A 17,653-nucleotide genomic window follows, 5' to 3' on the forward strand; every position below is an offset into this window, starting at 1 on the left:
TTATACCCCGAGTGAAAATTTACTGTAAGGCGATATACAATTATTTAATATGTGACCTTTGGATCTCAGTTTCAGTGTGGCTATGATTCAAATAAAAAACATGAGCCATTTTTTTTTCTTTATTTGTTTGAAACCATGCAAGTGGCTGTGGGTCCAGATAAAAACACATTATCCCCACATTTTATTCTCATACACAAATTATGTCACTCCATAAATATTTAGTTAACTTTCTTTCTATTGCCACATTTTGTCCAGATAAAAACACATTATCCTTATTGGAGCTCGTGTAATTGTCTTCAGGGTCTGTCAAATTTGACCTAATAAACCAGACATTGAGTTTCAGAGTTAAAACATGTGGGTTAAAAGCCACTTGTTGGATTAATAAAGGAGAGAGGGAGAAATAAATAAATAATCTTAATTACTTTTACTAAGCCTGGCTGCCTGTCACAACATCAATTAACACACAAATCTAGCCTCACATGAAGGGAGGGGTCGATGCTCAGTGTTACTAGATCAATGGGAGACACTAAACGGATTATGCGTAGAGAATGAGCTTTAAAGACACTGTTTTACGCACGACAGGCGACATGCATATGCAAAATGCTGTCTAACCTTACTGAAATGTGGATGGATTCGACGAGCGAGTAGAGTCCCCTTTAACGCCGCTCTCATTGACTCGTGTATCGGGGCGTTGTCGCCATCTTCCGCCAGTTCTGTTACCGACCTCATCACCGGAGCATCACATCAGACCGCCGGTGGGCGAGTCCGGGTGTGTCTGTCTGCCTGCGAAAGCGTTCAGAAAGCTCGCAAATAACACCGAGAGGGGAGGGAAATAAAATGCTGGGTTCTCGAAAGCTGTCACATCTTCATCACTAGACACTTGTTGTTTCTTTATTTCTTTTTTTTTTATTTTCTTTCTTTTTGCTTTTGGAGGAGGACAGAAGCATGAAGAAGCATCTCAGCCCCGCGAAGGTACCACTGGAAGTCACCGTGTCAGACACCGAGGCGACTGTACAACAACTCAACAAGCTGCTGTCCAACGGCAGCGGTTTTTATAGCCTCCCAGCACAACATTTCAACGAGGTCTTTCCCAGGATTTACATCGGCAATGCGTAAGTTCAAACGATCTCATGCAGACTCGTCTGCTTCTGATAGCAGGAAAACACTTGACAGGTATCTGCTTTCAGCTCTTGGTCAAATGTGTGTTGATTCGTGAGGTGGCACTGGCAATTGATCTGTAGCTGGATCAATAAATAACACCTCTCAGTACTAGCCGAATCTTTTACATTGTCTAGGTGCGAAACAACAAACCAGTGAATGGGAGTGTGTCACCTCTCCACCTATGAGAACAATCACGAAGCCAGGAGATTTTTGATAACGTTTACATAGTGTCAGTCTGCAAGGGAAGCTGCTTTTCTCCACGACTGTCCTCTATCGGTAACATCTTGCTATCTCTGAGATCACTGGTTACAAAATCGCTTCAGTCTTACATCAGTCACGTGTTTCTTTGTATTAAATTATTACTAACGCATGTTAAGTGCATATTTCCTCTGTCACACAAAGAGAAAACGAGGGGTTTAAGTCATTAGTTTTCTCGACTCACAGATTAAATTTCCTGCCGATTCAACTGCATCCATCTTGAAAGATGACTTTGAATGACGACGTGCTAAAGAAAATAAACTTTTATGAAAATTTGTATAGCTAATTGGGATTTTGGACTCAAAATCCGTGACACGTCCACTGTCTCCACTATTTTTGGTTTTAAGATAGGCTAATCCAAAAGGTAGTCGAGTTCGTTAACTTATTTTCAGGTGTTAAAGTTACCATGAAATCAAAATCGACAATTTAAAAAAAAAAATGTGATCACGTGACATGCGCAAAAAAAAAAAAAAGTTTAACTTTGATATTATTCACAATTATGTTTGTACCTGTTTATGATGATGTGGTGTTATGTATTCAGTATTTGAGCTTAATTGGTTACAAATGGATCTTTACATTGATTGGTCATGTGATTATTTTAAAGGGGATTGAGTTTGAATAGGCCTATTTGTATGAAGGTCGTGAGACCAACGTTGTTAAAAAAGACGTTTAAAAAAAAAATCTACAACTTTGTTTGTAGATTATTATTTTTTTAACCTACTATATGGTATTTTTTTCCCCACTCACCTATCACCTGCAGGTGTGCGATGGTGTTTGCTAATTAACGTAATATAATATAGCCTACCATATAGCATACCAATATTGACCATTTTGTGATTATTAGCATTTGCGAATGATTGTGCCTAATTGGCAGATTAACAGAGGTGTATTATCTCCCCTTGTATTGGCTCCAGAATGCTCTTAGGTTTTCAAATATTCTGAGCAGATTCCAAATAATAATAATAAAAAGGTTTTATTATTGAGTATAATGTTTATTTCTATAATGAAACTGAGCTAGTGATGGCAACTGATATTTTGAATGGTTGGAGTATTTTTTTATGCATTAATTGCCATTGCTTGACTGCAAACAACACACATCTTGGACATAGACTCTAATGTTTTATGAGTGATTTCCTCAGTATCACTTATTTGTTTAATAAATCAGCTCCCGTAAACATCATTGTTTGGATAATTATAGAACAAGCACATTATCTCTTTGTAACAACAAATCAATTTGAGCATAAAACTACAGTCTGATGTGCCTGGCTTAGTCTGTGCTCCTACGAGCAACAGGAATTTACATATGGTCATTTGTAGATATTGACAAAACATTCTCACTGAGCTGCTAATGTCTGTATCCGCCCTGTCTGTAGCTTCCAGATTTATTTATATTCAATTCTAATATGAGTATATGACAGATAGATAGATAGATAGATACATACATACATACACATACATAGATATAGTCTACAATATAAACAAAACACACATATGATGCAATTAAAAGAATACACTTTATAGACAAGTACACCATGCACAACAAATCCTGCTGTCTTTTTTTTTTTTTTTTTTTTTACACAATATGCACGGTATGCACAAAAAGTACTCGTATTAAATTGCACAGTGATTTACAATGTTGTATATTAGGGCTATTATTACAAAACGATAATGTTTGAAATTTGATGATCCCATCCATAATTACCCATCTAGATAAGATTGAATGTCCACATTGCGTACAGCATGTACTGCACTGTTGTTGTTTGTTCAGATTGAGTGCAGCTATAAGAGTGCAACTGAGTGCAGATATAAGAGTGTGCCAAATTTTTGGGGTTATTATTCAGTTAGTGTTATGACTGTAGGATATGACCTAAATGATACTGTCTTTTGTAATATAAAGTCATTATGATTAGGCTATATATAAATCCTAAAAGTTTGCTTGTGCTGCTTATTGATAATGTTTTCAGCATTTGTGTGCATCATTGTCACTACTAATATTTTTGTATCAGTTCATGTTAAAAGTAACCTTTAGAGTGTTTGAACCTTTTACCATATGTAAAGGTGCAGTATGGGGCAATGGGCCACTTTTTTCATTGCACACCACTCTTTGTAAGACTTACATTAATAATGCATGTGAAGGGACTGCAGTGAACAGAGTGCAGGACAGGTGAACAAGATGCAAAGCAAACACTTTCTCTCTCTGTTTTTCCTCTCTTTCTCTCTCATGCACACGCACACGCACACGCACGCACGCACACACACACACACACACACACACACACACATATACAAACACAGGGAGAAATATGACCACAATCTGCAAAGGCTCCATATAGACAGACTCACTGGGTAGGGGAGAGTTTGAATTATGGGCGTTGGGCGGCGCAACAGAGTCCATCACTTCATCACCACTGAAGAGCCTCCGATGCTGGCAGAAACAGAGACTGATGGGTCGCTACATCCTCCACTTATAAACCAAAAGGGCTGCAAATTTTATCTTTATAGGTTTCTTTTTTAAATATTTGTTATTCTGTGTAAATACAGTGTCATATATAATTTTAGGTAAGTATTTTAATTGTATTAGGTAATATACACTATATATATTCTCCATTACTCATATGTGCAGTCATTCATCTTCTGCATTGTAAGGAGGGATGGCGCTGAGGAGTGGACGAGAGAGACATAAAGAGGCTGGATTTTTAGCAGACAAAGATGAAAGAGTTCCAGGTGCTAAAGCAAAATAGACAATGCAACTACATTGCAGAGCATTCTGCTCCGCTCTCTTCTCATCTCTCGTTTTCTCTCTCTGTAGACTTAAAGTCCTATTTTTGGGCACTACGCTGGACGCCTATGGCTCTTTGTATGCCTCTGGGCGGCAGCCAAGATCTCCTTGGTGTGTCTGTTCTGGTTTAGAACACTGCTGTCTCCAGGGCCCCTCTGACATCGGCCGACATTTCTGCCAACTAAAAGCGGCTCCACAATTCACTCCAATCAATCTCAAACTAGACACAGCAGGCCGTTCCGTAGTTGAGGCTTTAGGGTGGGGTTGGCAGGGTCTTTGGTTTGTTGGAACTACAAACTGAGAACGTGCAGATTGCCATTGTTTATCGCTAATGCGTAAACATGTACGTAACATAAGGGGTTACGTAGCAGTTTATCAATAATTAATGATTCAACAGTGAAAGAAAAGAACACGAGAAATGTCATTAAATTTTAATCTAGGCCTACCTTTAGAAATATATTTGCGAATAATGCTCTGTTTACACTGGCAGCGATTTTTACAATTGAGATAGTGCTGGTAAAGATAAGATGTTAAGGCCTATTCACACAAAGGACTATAACTATAATGATATAGTTTTAAAAATCTTTATCAATTTAAAATAATAGCAGAGTTTACACCACAACAATTGGAATCACATTCAAAACGATTTTTATTAGCTGATAAATGAATCAGAATCCATCCTGCTTTAAAGAGCTTGAGCATTTAAGGAGGCAGGCAACGTAAATTGAGCATGTATCTCATAATAAACAGGAACGGGTCTTTATTAGGGGCCAAGCACCGAAGGTGCGGAGGCACCTATTGTTTTCGTTCCCGTTCTTATTATTATTATTAGGGGCCAAGCACCGAAGGTGCGGAGGCACCTATTGTGTTTGTTCCGGTTCTTATTATTATTATTATTATTAGGGGCCAAGCACCGAAGGTGCGGAGGCACCTATTGTATCCGTTCGCGTTCTTATTATTATTATTAGGGGCCAAGCACCGAAGGTGCGTAGGCACCTATTGTATCTGTTCCCGTTCCTATTATTATTATTAGGGGCCAAGCACCGAAGGTGCGTAGGCACCTATTGTATCTGTTCCCGTTCTTATTAGGGGCCAAGCACCGAAGGTGCGGAGGCACCTATTGTATCTGTTCCCGTTCTTATTATTATTATTCTTCCTTCTTCCAACTGGGAGTCTATGGCAGCCCATAGAACCGAATGCGGGAAAGTTGTTTTGGTTTGACATTCTGATAGAGGACAGTCCCAACATTAAATACACCAATTTTGGTGTGTCTAAGTCATTCCCTCTAGCGCCACCACCTGTCCAAAGTTTCACTTTTATTTTGCTAATAACTTTTGAACCGTAAGGCCAATCAACAAAATTCTTTTTCTCTCTGATTCCTGAGCTCATGCCAATTCGATTGCACCCTATGACGTCATTTCCGTCATAACAATATGGCCGCCATTATGAATTTATCTAAAAAGCTACTTTTTCGAACTCGTCCTAGACGGTTTGTCCGATTTGCACGAAAATTGAACCAGATCATCTACAGACCATGCTGACAAAAAGTTATGGAATTCAAGTTGATTCGCTTAACAGTTTTCGATAAACCCACGAATAAATTTTACGTAGCGCTTGCGAAAACAGATGTAAAGCCGTATCTCCGCAACGCTTTATCAGATTCAGACCAAAGTTGGTACATGTCATCACAAGCATGACCTGAGGCTACATGCTGTGTTTCGGCGCAGCGCCACCTACTGGTCCGGAGATATGAAAAATGGCTATTTTTGCTTATAACTTCTGAACAGTTTGTCCAAAAATCATAAAATTGGTCTCGTTAGATTCAGGGTAACATGCCGAGTCCACTGATATCCAATATTACCATATCGGCCATTTTGGCTGTCGGCCATTTTGAATTTTGTGCTAAAATGCTGTATTTTAAGAACGCATGAACGGATTGTTACGGAACTTGGTATGGGTCATCAGCCCGATGTCCTGAAGGAGCGTGAGAAGTTTCAAAACAGCGCCACCTAGTGGTGAATTTTTTTTTCCAAATGCTTATAACTTTGGGTGTGGTCAACTTATTTTCACGAAACTCATCTTTTTAGACTCCTGAATCATTGCCGAGTCCTATGATACCAAACATGCTAGGTTTTGCCTTACGGTTTGTGTAGCGTTGTGATTTAGCGCTTAAAAAACATTTGGCTATATCTTCGAAACCGCTAGTCCGATCGAGACGAAACCACCGTCAGAAGTTTGGAAACATAGGTCGATAGCTATACGCCAATGCCCAAATGCGAAAATATTGATGTTTAGGGGTAGTAAATTCCAAACAAAGTCATGTGTCAGTCATTTTTTACGTGTTTTTTCATATAAATGCCTATAACTCTGAAGCGAATTGAGATATTTTCACCAAAACTGACACACATATGTATGGGCTCACTCTGAGGACACGTAAAAAAAACTGTGGGACTGAGCCTCTTGGTGGCGCTATAATAGAACAAAACATGAAATTCCCATTGACTTCAATAGAGTTTTGTGAAATAAAATGCTATTTTCATTCAAAACCTACTTTTTCGAACTCCTCCTAGAGTGTTTGTCCGATTTTCACCAAAATCGAATCGTATCATCTCCAGAGTGTGCTGACTAAAAGTTATGGATTTCGTGTCAATAGACGAAACCGTTTTCGTATAGCGTAGCAGCAAAGTTGAGGCATGATGCTAAAAGCACTATTCAGGCTTTATCTCTGCAACGCCTTGACATATTGACACCAAACTTTGTATGTGTCATTGTCACTTCACTCTGACCACATCACATCAGTTTTGTAACTGCGCCACCTATTGGTCGAAAGTGATAATCCATTAAATCATATTTTAAATGATTTTTTATATGATTTTTCAGCCATTTCATCTAAAATCCTCTTTAAATGTATTTAATTGCTCATTGTTCCAGTTGGTCTGACACCTTCAGCCATGTTGGCATATCCTGTCATCTGCTTGCGCTTGGCCCCGATAATTGCTGCTTGCAGCTATATTTATTAGGGGCCAAGCACCGAAGGTGCGGAGGCACCTATTGTGTTTGTTCCGGTTCTTATTATTATTATTATTAGGGGCCAAGCACCGAAGGTGCGGAGGCACCTATTGTTTTCGTTCCCGTTCTTATTAGGGGCCAAGCACCGAAGGTGCGGAGGCACCTATTGTTTTCGTTCGCGTTCTTATTATTAGGGGCCAAGCACCGAAGGTGCGGAGGCACCTATTGTTTTCGTTCGCGTTCTTATTATTAGGGGCCAAGCACCGAAGGTGCGTAGGCACCTATTGTATCTGTTCCCGTTCTTATTATTATTCTTCCTTCTTCCGACTGGGCGTCTATGGCAGCCCATAGAACCGATTGCGGGAAAGTTGTAATGGTTTGACATTCTGATAGAGGACAGTCCCATCATTAAATACACCAATTTTGGTGTGTCTAAGTCATTCCCTCTAGCGCCACCACCTGTCCAAAATTTCACTTTTATTTTGCTAATAACTTTTGAACCGTAAGGCCAATCAGCGAAATTCTTTTTTCCTCTGATTCCTGAGCTCATGCCGATTCGATTGCACCGTATGACGTCATTTTCCGGCATATAAATATGGCCGCCATTTTGAATGTGCTGAAAAAGCTACTTTTTCGAACTCGTCCTAGACGGTTTGTCCGATTTGCACGAAAATTGAACCAGATCATCTTCAGGCAGTGCTGAGAAAAAGTTATGGAATTCAAATTGATTCGTCAAACCGTTTTCGAATAACGCTCGAACAAATTTTACGTAGCTCTTGCGAAAACAGTCGTAGGGCTGTATCTCCGCAACGCTTTATCGGATTCAGACCAAAATTGGTACATGTCATCACAAACATGACCTGAGGCTACATGCTGCGTTTCGGCGCAGCGTCACCTACTGGTCTGGAGATATGAAAAATGGCTATTTTTGCTTATAACTTCTGAACAGTTTGTCCAAAAATCATAAAATTGGTATCGTTAGATTCAGGGCAACATGCCGAGTCGACTGATATCCAATTTTACCATATCGGACATTTTGACTGTCGGCCATTTTGAATTTTGTGCTAAAATGCTGTATTTTAAGAACGCATGAACGGATTGTTACGAAACTTGGTATGGGTCATCAGCACGATATCCTGAAGGAGCGTGAGAAGTTTCGAAACAGCGCCACCTAGTGGTGAATTTTTTTTTTCAAATGCTTATAACTTTGGATGCGGTCGACTTATTTTCACGAGACTCATCAAATTAGACTCCTGAAACCTTGCCGAGTCCTATGATACCAAACATGCTAGGTTTTGCCTTACGGTTTGTGTAGCGTTGTGATTTAGCGCTTAAAAAACATTTGGCTATATCTTCGAAACCGTTTGTCCGATCGAGACGAAACCACCGTCAGAAGTTTGGAAACATAGGTCGATAGCTATACGCCAATGGCCAAATGCGAAAATATTGATGTTTAGGGGTAGTAAATTCCAAACAAAGTCATGTGTCAGTCATTTTTTACGTGTTTTTTCATATAAATGCCTATAACTCTGAAGCGAATTGAGATATTTTCACCAAAACTGACACACATATGTATGGGCTCACTCTGAGGACACGTAAAAAAAATTGTGGGACTGAGCCTCTTGGTGGCGCTATAATAGAACAAAACATGAAATTCCCATTGACTTCAATACAGTTTTGTGAAATAAAATGCTATTTTCATTCAAAACCTACTTTTTCGAACTCCTCCTACACCGTTTGTCTGATTTTCACCAAAATCGAATCATATCATCTCCAGACTATGCTGAATAAAAGTTATGGATTTCGTGTCGATAGACGAAACCGTTTTCGTATAGCGTAGCAGCAAAGTTGAGGCATGATGCTAAAAGCACTATTCAGGCTTTATCTCTGCAATGCCTTGACATATTGACACCAAACTTTGTATGTGTCATTGTCACTTCACTCTGACCACATCACATCACTTTTGTAACTGCGCCACCTATTGGTCGAAAGTGATAATCCATTAAATCATATTTTAAATGACTTTTTATATGATTTTTCAGCCATTTCATCTAAAATCCTCTTTAAATGTATTTAATTGCTCATTGTTCCAGTTGGTCCAGTTGACCACATCACATCACTTTTGTAACTGCGCCACCTATTGGTCGAAAGTGATAATCCATTAAATCATATTTTAAATGACTTTTTATATGATTTTTCAGCCATTTCATCTAAAATCCTCTTTAAATGTATTTAATTGCTCATTGTTCCAGTTGGTCTGACATCTTCAGCCATGTTGGCATATCCTGTCATCTGCTTGCGCTTGGCCCCGATAATTGCTGCTTGCAGCTATATTTATTATTATTCTTCATTTTTCCGACTGGGAGTCTATGGCAGCCCATAGAACCGCTTGCGGGAAAGTTATGAAATTTGGCACACTGATAGAGGAGGGTCTGACCTATCAGCATAGCAAATTTGGAGTCTCCAAGTCATTACCTCTAGCGCCACCAACTGTCCAAAGTTGCACTCATGTTTATGCTAATAACTTTTGAACCACATGGGCTAGAAACAAAATTATTTTTTTCTCTGATTCCTTAGCTCAAGCCGATTCGATTGCACCCTATGACGTCATTTTCCGTCATGAAAATTTTTCCACCATTTTGAATTTTCCGAAAAACCTACTTTTTCGAACTCCTCCTAGGCCGTTACTCCGATTTTCACGAAATTTGAACCAGATCATCTCCAGACCATGCCGACAAAAAGTTATGGAATTCAAGTTGATTCTCTTAACCGTTTTCGATAAACCCACGAAGAAATTTTACGTAGCGCTTGCGAAAACAGACATAAGGCTGTATCTCCGCAACGCTTTATCAGATTCAGACCAATCTTGGTACATGTCATCACAAGCATGACCTGAGGCTAGATGCTGCGTTTCGGCGCAGCGCCACCTACTGGTCCGGAGATATGACAAATGGATGTTTTTGCTTATAACTTCTGAATGGTTTGTCCAAAAATCATAAAATCAGTCTCGTTAGATTCAGGGCAACATGCCGAGTCGACTGATATCCAATTTTCCCAGATCAGCCATTTTGGCTGTCGGCCATTTTGAATTATGTGCTAAAATGCTGTATTTCATGAACGCGTGAACGTATCGTTACAAAACTCGGAATGGATCATCAGCACGATGCCCTGAAGGAGCCTGAGAAGTTTCGAAACAGTGCCACCTAGTGGTGAATTTTTTTCCCCAAATGCTTCCAAATGCTTATAACTTTGGGTGTGGTCGACTTATTTTCACGAGACTCATCTCATTAGAGTCCTGAATCGTTGCCAAGTCCCACGATACCAAACATGCTAGGTTTCGCCTTACGGTTTGTGTAGCGTTGTGATTTAGCGCTTAAAAAACATTTGGCTATATCTTCGAAACCGCTAGTCCGATCGAGACGAAACCACCGTCAGAAGTTTGGAAACATAGGTCGATAGCTAAACGCCAATGCCCAAATGCGAAAATATTGATAGTAAAGGGTAGTAAAATCCAATCAAAGTCATGTGTCAGTCATTTTTTACGTGTTTTTTCATATAAATGTCTATAACTCTGAAGCGAATTGAGATATCTTCACCAAAATCGACACACATATGTATGGGCTCACTCTGAGGAAATGTAAAAAAAATGGTGGAACTCAGCCTCTTGGTGGCGCTATAATAGAACAAAACATGAAATCCCCATTGACTTCAATACAGTTTTGTGAAATAAAATGCTATACTAAACGAATGCATTAGTTTAATATTTCGAAACTCAAAATGTGCCATCAGCACCATCCCCTGAAGGTACCCAAAATATTTTGAGACAGTGCCACCTAGTGGTCAAAAGTTGTAACAAAATTTACAAAACTGCTAATAACTTTTGAATAAATTGGCCTATTGTAATGCAACTGGTCTTAATAGATTCCTTGGGTCAAGCCGAGAACATAGATACCAAGGTTTCCTTATTTGGCCTAGCTTCCTGTCCGCCATCTTGATTTTCAGTCAAAACCTACTTTTTCGAACTCCTCCTAGACCGTTTGTCCGATTTTCACCAAAATCGAATCGTATCATCTCCAGAGTGTGCTGACTAAAAGTTATGGATTTCGTGTCTATAGACGAAACCGTTTTCGTATAGCGTAGCAGCAAATTTGAAGCATGATGCTAAAAGCACTATTCAGGCTTTATCTCTGCAATGGCTTGACATATTGACACCAAACTTTGTATGTGTCATTGTCACTTCACTCTGACCACATCACATCAGTTTTGTAACTGCGCCACCTATTGGTCAAAAGTGATAATCCATTAAATCATATTTTGAATGACTTTTTATATGATTTTTCAGCCATTTCGCCTAAAATCCTCTTTAAATGTATTTAATTGCTCATTGTTGCAGTTGGTCTGACACCTTCAGCCATGTTGGCATATCCTGTCATCTGCTTGCGCTTGGCCCCGATAATTGCTGCTTGCAGCTATATTTATTCTTCCGTTTCTTCCGACTGGGAGTCTATGGCAGCCCATAGAACCGATTGCGGGAAAGTTGTAATGGTTTGACATTCTGATAGAGGACAGTCCCAACATTAAATACACCAATTTTGGTGTGTCTAAGTCATTCCCTCTAGCGCCACCACCTGTCCAAAGTTTCACTTTTATTTTGCTAATAACTTTTGAACCGTTAGTCCAATCAACAAAATTATTTTTTTCTCTTGTTCCTGAGCTCATGCCAATTCGATTGCACCCTATGACGTCATTTTCTTCATAACAATATGGCCGCCATTTTGAATTGTCCTTAAAAGCTACTTTTTCGAACTCGTCCTAGATGGTTTGTCCGATTTGCACGAAAATTGAACCAGATCATCTTCAGGCAGTGCTGACCAAAAGTTATGGAATTCAAATTGATTCGTTAAACCGTTTTCGAAAAACGCTCGAACTAATTTTAAGTAGCGCCTGCAAAAACAGTCGTAGGGCTCTATCTCCGCAACGGTTTATCGTATTCAGACCAAACTTGGTACATGTCATCACAGGCATGACTTGAGGCTACATGCTGTGTTTCGGCGCAGCGCCACCTACTGGTCCGGAGATATGGAAAATGGCTATTTTTGCTTATAGCTTTTGAACAGTTTGTCCAAAAATCATAAAATTGGTCTCGTTAGATTCAGGGCAACATGCTGATTCGACTGATATCCAATTTGACCATATCGGCCATTTTGACTGTCAGCCATTTTGAATTTTGTGCTAAAATGCTGTATTTTATGAACGCATGAACGAATTGTTACGAAACTTGGTATTGGTCATCATCACGATGTCCTGAAGGAACCTGAGAAGTTTCGAAACAGCGCCACCTAGTGGTGAATTTTTTTCCCCAAATGCTTATAACTTTGGGTGTGGTCGTCTTATTTTCACGAGACTCATCTCATTAGAGTCCTGAATCGTTGCCGAGTCCCACGATACCAAACATGCTAGGTTTCGCCTTACGGTTTGTGTAGCGTTGTGATTTAGCGCTTAAAAAACATTTGGCTATATCTTCGAAACCGCTAGTCCGATCGAGACGAAACCACCGTCAGAAGTTTGGAAACATAGGTCGATAGCTATACGCCAATGCCCAAATGCGAAAATATTGATGTTTAGGGGTAGTAAATTCCAATCAAAGTCATGTGTCAGTCATTTTTACGTGTTTTTTTCATATAAATGTCTATAACTCCGAAGCGAATTGAGATATCTTCACCAAAATCGACACACATATGTATGGGCTCACTCTGAGGACATATAAAAAAAATGGTGGGACTGAGCCTCTTGGTGGCGCTATAATAGAACAAAACATGAAATTCCCATTGACTTCAATGCAGTTTTGTGAAATAAAATGCTATACTAAACAAATGCATTGGTGTAATATTACGAAACTCAGAATGTGCCATCAGCACCATCCCCTGAAGGTACCCAAAATATTTTGAGACAACGACACCTAGTGGTCAAAAGTTATAACAAAATTTCCAAAACTGCTAATAACTTTTGAATACAGTTGCCTATTGTAATGCAACTGATCTTAATAGATTCCTTGGGTCAAGCTGAGAACATAGATACCAAGTTTTCCTTATTTGGCCAAACTTCCTGTCCGCCATCTTGATTTTCATTCAAAACCTACTTTTTCGAACTCCTCCTAGACCATTTGTCCGATTTTCACCAAAATCGAATCGTATCATTTCCAGACCATGCCGACTCAAAGTTATGGATTTCGTGTCGATTGACAAAACCGTTTTCGTATACCGCAGCAGCAAAGTTTAGGCATGATGCCAAAAGGACTATTCAGGCTTTATCTCTGCAATGGCTTGACATATTAACACCAAACTTTGTTTGTCTCATTGTCACTTCACTCTGACCACATCACATCAGTTTTGTGACTGCGCCACCTATTGGTCAAAAGTGATAATCCATTAAATCATATTTTTAATTACTGTTTATATGATTTTTCAGCCATTTCGTCTAAAATCCTCTTTAAATGTCTTTAATTGCTCATTGTTGCAGTTGGTCTGACACTTTCAGACATGTTGGCATGTCTTGTCGTCTGATTGTGCTTGGCCCCGGTAATGGCTGCTTGCAGCTATATTTAGGGGCCAAGCACCGAAGGTGCGGAGGCACCTATTGTTTTTGTTCCGGTTCTTATTATTATTATTATTATTATTATTATTCTTCTTCTTCTTCTTCCGCCATGGGAGTCTATGGCAGCCCATAGAACCGCTTGCGGGAAAGTTATGAAATTTGGCACAATGATAGAGGACAGTCCAAAAAGTCACCATACCAAATTTGGTGTCTTAAAACCAATCCCTCTAGCGCCACCACCTGTCCAAAGTTTCACTTTTATTTTGCTAATAACTTTTGAAGCGTAAGGCCAATCAACAAAATTCTTTTTTCCTCTGATTCCTGAGCTCATGCTGATTCGATTGCACCCTATGACGTCATTTTCCGGCTTATAAATATGGCCGCCATTTTGAATGTGCTGAAAAAGCTACTTTTTCAAACTCGTCCTAGACGGTTTGTCCGATTTGCACGAAAATTGAACCAGATCATCTTCAGGCAGTGCTGACAAAAAGTTATGGAATTCAAATTGATTCGTCAAACCGTTTTCGATAAATGCTCGAACAAATTTTACGTAGCACCTGCAAAAACAGTCGTAAGGCTGTATCTCTGCAACGGTTTATCGTATTCAGACCAAACTTGGTACATGTCATCACAAGCATGACCTGAGGCTACATGCTGCGTTTCGGCGCAGCGCCACCTACTGGTCCGGAGATATGAAAAATGGCTATTTTTGCTTATAACTTCTGAACAATTTGTCCAAAAATCATAAAATTGGTCTCGTTAGATTCAGGGCAACATGCCGAGTCGACTGATATCAAATTTTACCATATCGGCCATTTTGACTGTCGGCCATTTTGAATTTTGTGATAAAATGCTGTATTTTAAGAACGCATGAACGGATTGTTACGAAACTTGGTATGGGTCATCAGCACGATGTTCTGAAGGAGCGTGAGAAGTTTCGAAACAGCGCCACCTAGTGGTCAAAAGTTATAACGACATTTCCAAAAAGGCTAATAACTTTTGAATAAATCTGGCTACTGAAATGCCACTGGTCTTATTAGATTCCTTGGGTCAAGCCGAGAACATAGATACCAAGTTTACCTTATTTGGCCAAACTTCCTTTCCGCCATCTTGATTTTCATTCAAAACCTACTTTTTCAAACTCCTCCTAGACCGTTTGTCCGATTTTCACCAAAATCGAATCGTATCATCTCCAGACCGTGCCGACTAAAAGTTATGGATTTCGTGTGGATAGACCAAACCGTTTTCGTATAGCGCAGCAGCAAAGTTGAGGCATGATGCTAATAGCACTATTCAGGCTTTATCTCTGCAATCCCTTGAAATATTGACACCAAACTTTGTATGTGTCATTGTCACTTCACTCTGACCACATCACATCAGTTTTGTAACTGCGCCACCTATTGGTCGAAAGTGATAATGCATTAAATCATATTTTTATTGACTGTTTCTATGATTTTTCAGCCATTTCGTCTAAAATCCTCTTTAAATGTCTTTAATTGCTCATTGTTGCAGTTGGTCGGACACCTTCAGCCATGTTGGCATATCCTGTCATCTACTTGCGCTTGGCCCCGGTAATGGCTGCTTGCAGCTATATTTCTTCTTCTTCTTCTTCTTCTTCCGCTCTTGGAGTCTATGGCAGCCCATAGAACCGATTGCGGGAAAGTTGTTTTGGTTTGACATTCTGATAGAGCACAGTCCCAACATTAAATACACCAATTTTGGTGTTTCTAAGTCATTCCCTCTAGCGCCACCACCTGTCCAAAGTTTCACTTTTATTTTGCTAATAACTTTTGAACTGTAAGGCCAATCAACAAAATTATTTTTTCCTCTGATTCCTGAGCTCATGCCGATTCGATTGCATCCTATGACTTCATTTTCTGTAATAAAAATATGGCCGCCATTTTGATTCATTCGAAAAACCTACTTTTTCGAACTCGTCCTAGACGGTTTGTCCGATTTGCACGAAAATTGAACCAGATCATCTTCAGGCAGTGCTGACCAAAAGTTATGGAATTCAAATTGATTCGTCAAACCGTTTTCAATAAACGCACGAACAAATTTTACGTAGCGCCTGCAAAAACAGTCGTAAGGCTGTATCTCTGCAACGGTTTATCGTATTCAGACCAAACTTGGTACATGTCATCACAAGCATGACCTGAGGCTACATGCTGCGTTTCGGCGCAGCGCCACCTACTGGTCCGGAGATATGAAAAATGGCTATTTTTGCTTATAACTTCTGAACAGTTTGTCCAAAAATCATAAAATTGGTCTCGTTAGATTCAGGGCGACATGCCGAGTCGACTGATATCCAATTTTACCATATCGGCCATTTTGACTGTCGGCCATTTTGAATTATGTGCTAAAATGCTGTATTTTATGAACGCATGAACGGATTGTTACGAAACTTGGCATGGGTCATCAGCACGATGTCCTGAAGGAGTGTGAGAAGTTTCGAAACAGCGCCACCTAGTGGGGAATTTTTTTTTTCAAATGCTTATAACTTTGGGTGCGGTCGACTTATTTTCACGAGACTCATCTAATTAGACTCCTGAAACCTTGCCGAGTCCTACGATACCAAACATGCTAGGTTTCGCCTTACGGTTTGTGTAGCGTTGTGATTTAGCGCTTAAAAAACATTAGGCTATATCTTCGAAACCGCTTGTCCGATCGAGACGAAACCACCGTCAGAAGTTTGGAAACATAGGTCGATAGCTATACGCCAATGCCCAAATGCGAAAATATTGATGTTTAGGGGTAGTAAAATTCAAACAAAGTCATGTGTCAGTCATTTTTTACATGTTTTTTCATATAAATGTTTATAACTCTAAAGCAAATTGAGATATTTTCACCAAAACTGACACACATATGTATGGGCTCACTCTGAGGACACGTAAAAAAAATTGTGGGACTGAGCCTCTTGGTGGCGCTATAATAGAACAAAACATGAAATTCCCATTGACTTCAATACAGTTTTGTGAGATAAAATGCTATTTTCATTCAAAACCTACTTTTTCGAACTCCTCCCACACCGTTTGTCCGATTTTCACCAAAATCGAATCGTATCATCCCCAGACTGTGCCGACTAAAAGTTATGGATTTCGTGTCAATTGACGAAACCGTTTTCGTATAGCGCAGCAGCAAATTTGAGGCATGATGCTAATAGCACTATTCAGGCTTTATCTCTGCAATGCCTTGACATATTGACACCAAACTTTGTATGTGTCATTGTCTCCTCACTCTGACCACATCACATCAGTTTTGTAACTGCTCCACCTATTGGTCGAAAGTGATAATCCATTAAATCATATTCTGAATTACTTTTTATATGATTTTTCAGCCATTTCGCCTAAAATCCTCTTTAAATGTCTTTAATTGCTCATTGTTGCAGTTGGTCTGACACTTTCAGACATGTCGGCATGTCTTGTCGTCTTATTCTGCTTGGCCCCGGTAATTGCTGCTTGCAGCTATATTTATTATTATTCTTCCTTCTTCCAACTGGGAGTCTATGGCAGCCCATAGAACCGAATGCGGGAAAGTTGTTTTGGTTTGACATTCTGATAGAGGACAGTCCCAACATTAAATACACCAATTTTGGTGTGTCTAAGTCATTCCCTCTAGCGCCACCACCTGTCCAAAGTTTCACTTTTATTTTGCTAATAACTTTTGAACCGTAAGGCCAATCAACAAAATTCTTTTTCTCTCTGATTCTTGAGCTCATGCCAATTCGATTGCACCCTATGACGTCATTTCCGTCATAACAATATGGCCGCCATTATGAATTTATCTAAAAAGCTACTTTTTCGAACTCGTCCTAGACGGTTTGTCCGATTTGCACGAAAATTGAACCAGATC

General features: G+C 39.6%; 1 protein-coding gene across 1 annotated transcript in view; it reads left to right on the plus strand.

The window, feature by feature from the left end:
- The first annotated feature begins 509 nt into the window (after positions 1-509).
- Positions 510-17,653, plus strand: part of dusp3a (dual specificity phosphatase 3a) — a 35,929-nt gene continuing 18,785 nt past the window's right edge. Inside the window, exon 1 of the mRNA XM_084434910.1 lies at positions 510-1,112. Within this exon, the coding sequence (XP_084291036.1) occupies positions 946-1,112 (167 nt within the window). The 5' untranslated portion in view covers positions 510-945. The remainder of the gene's footprint in view (positions 1,113-17,653) is intronic.

Source organism: Rutilus rutilus (genome assembly GCF_951802725.1).
Source record: "Rutilus rutilus genome assembly, chromosome: 16".
In the NCBI taxonomy this organism is placed as follows: domain Eukaryota; kingdom Metazoa; phylum Chordata; class Actinopteri; order Cypriniformes; family Leuciscidae; genus Rutilus; species Rutilus rutilus.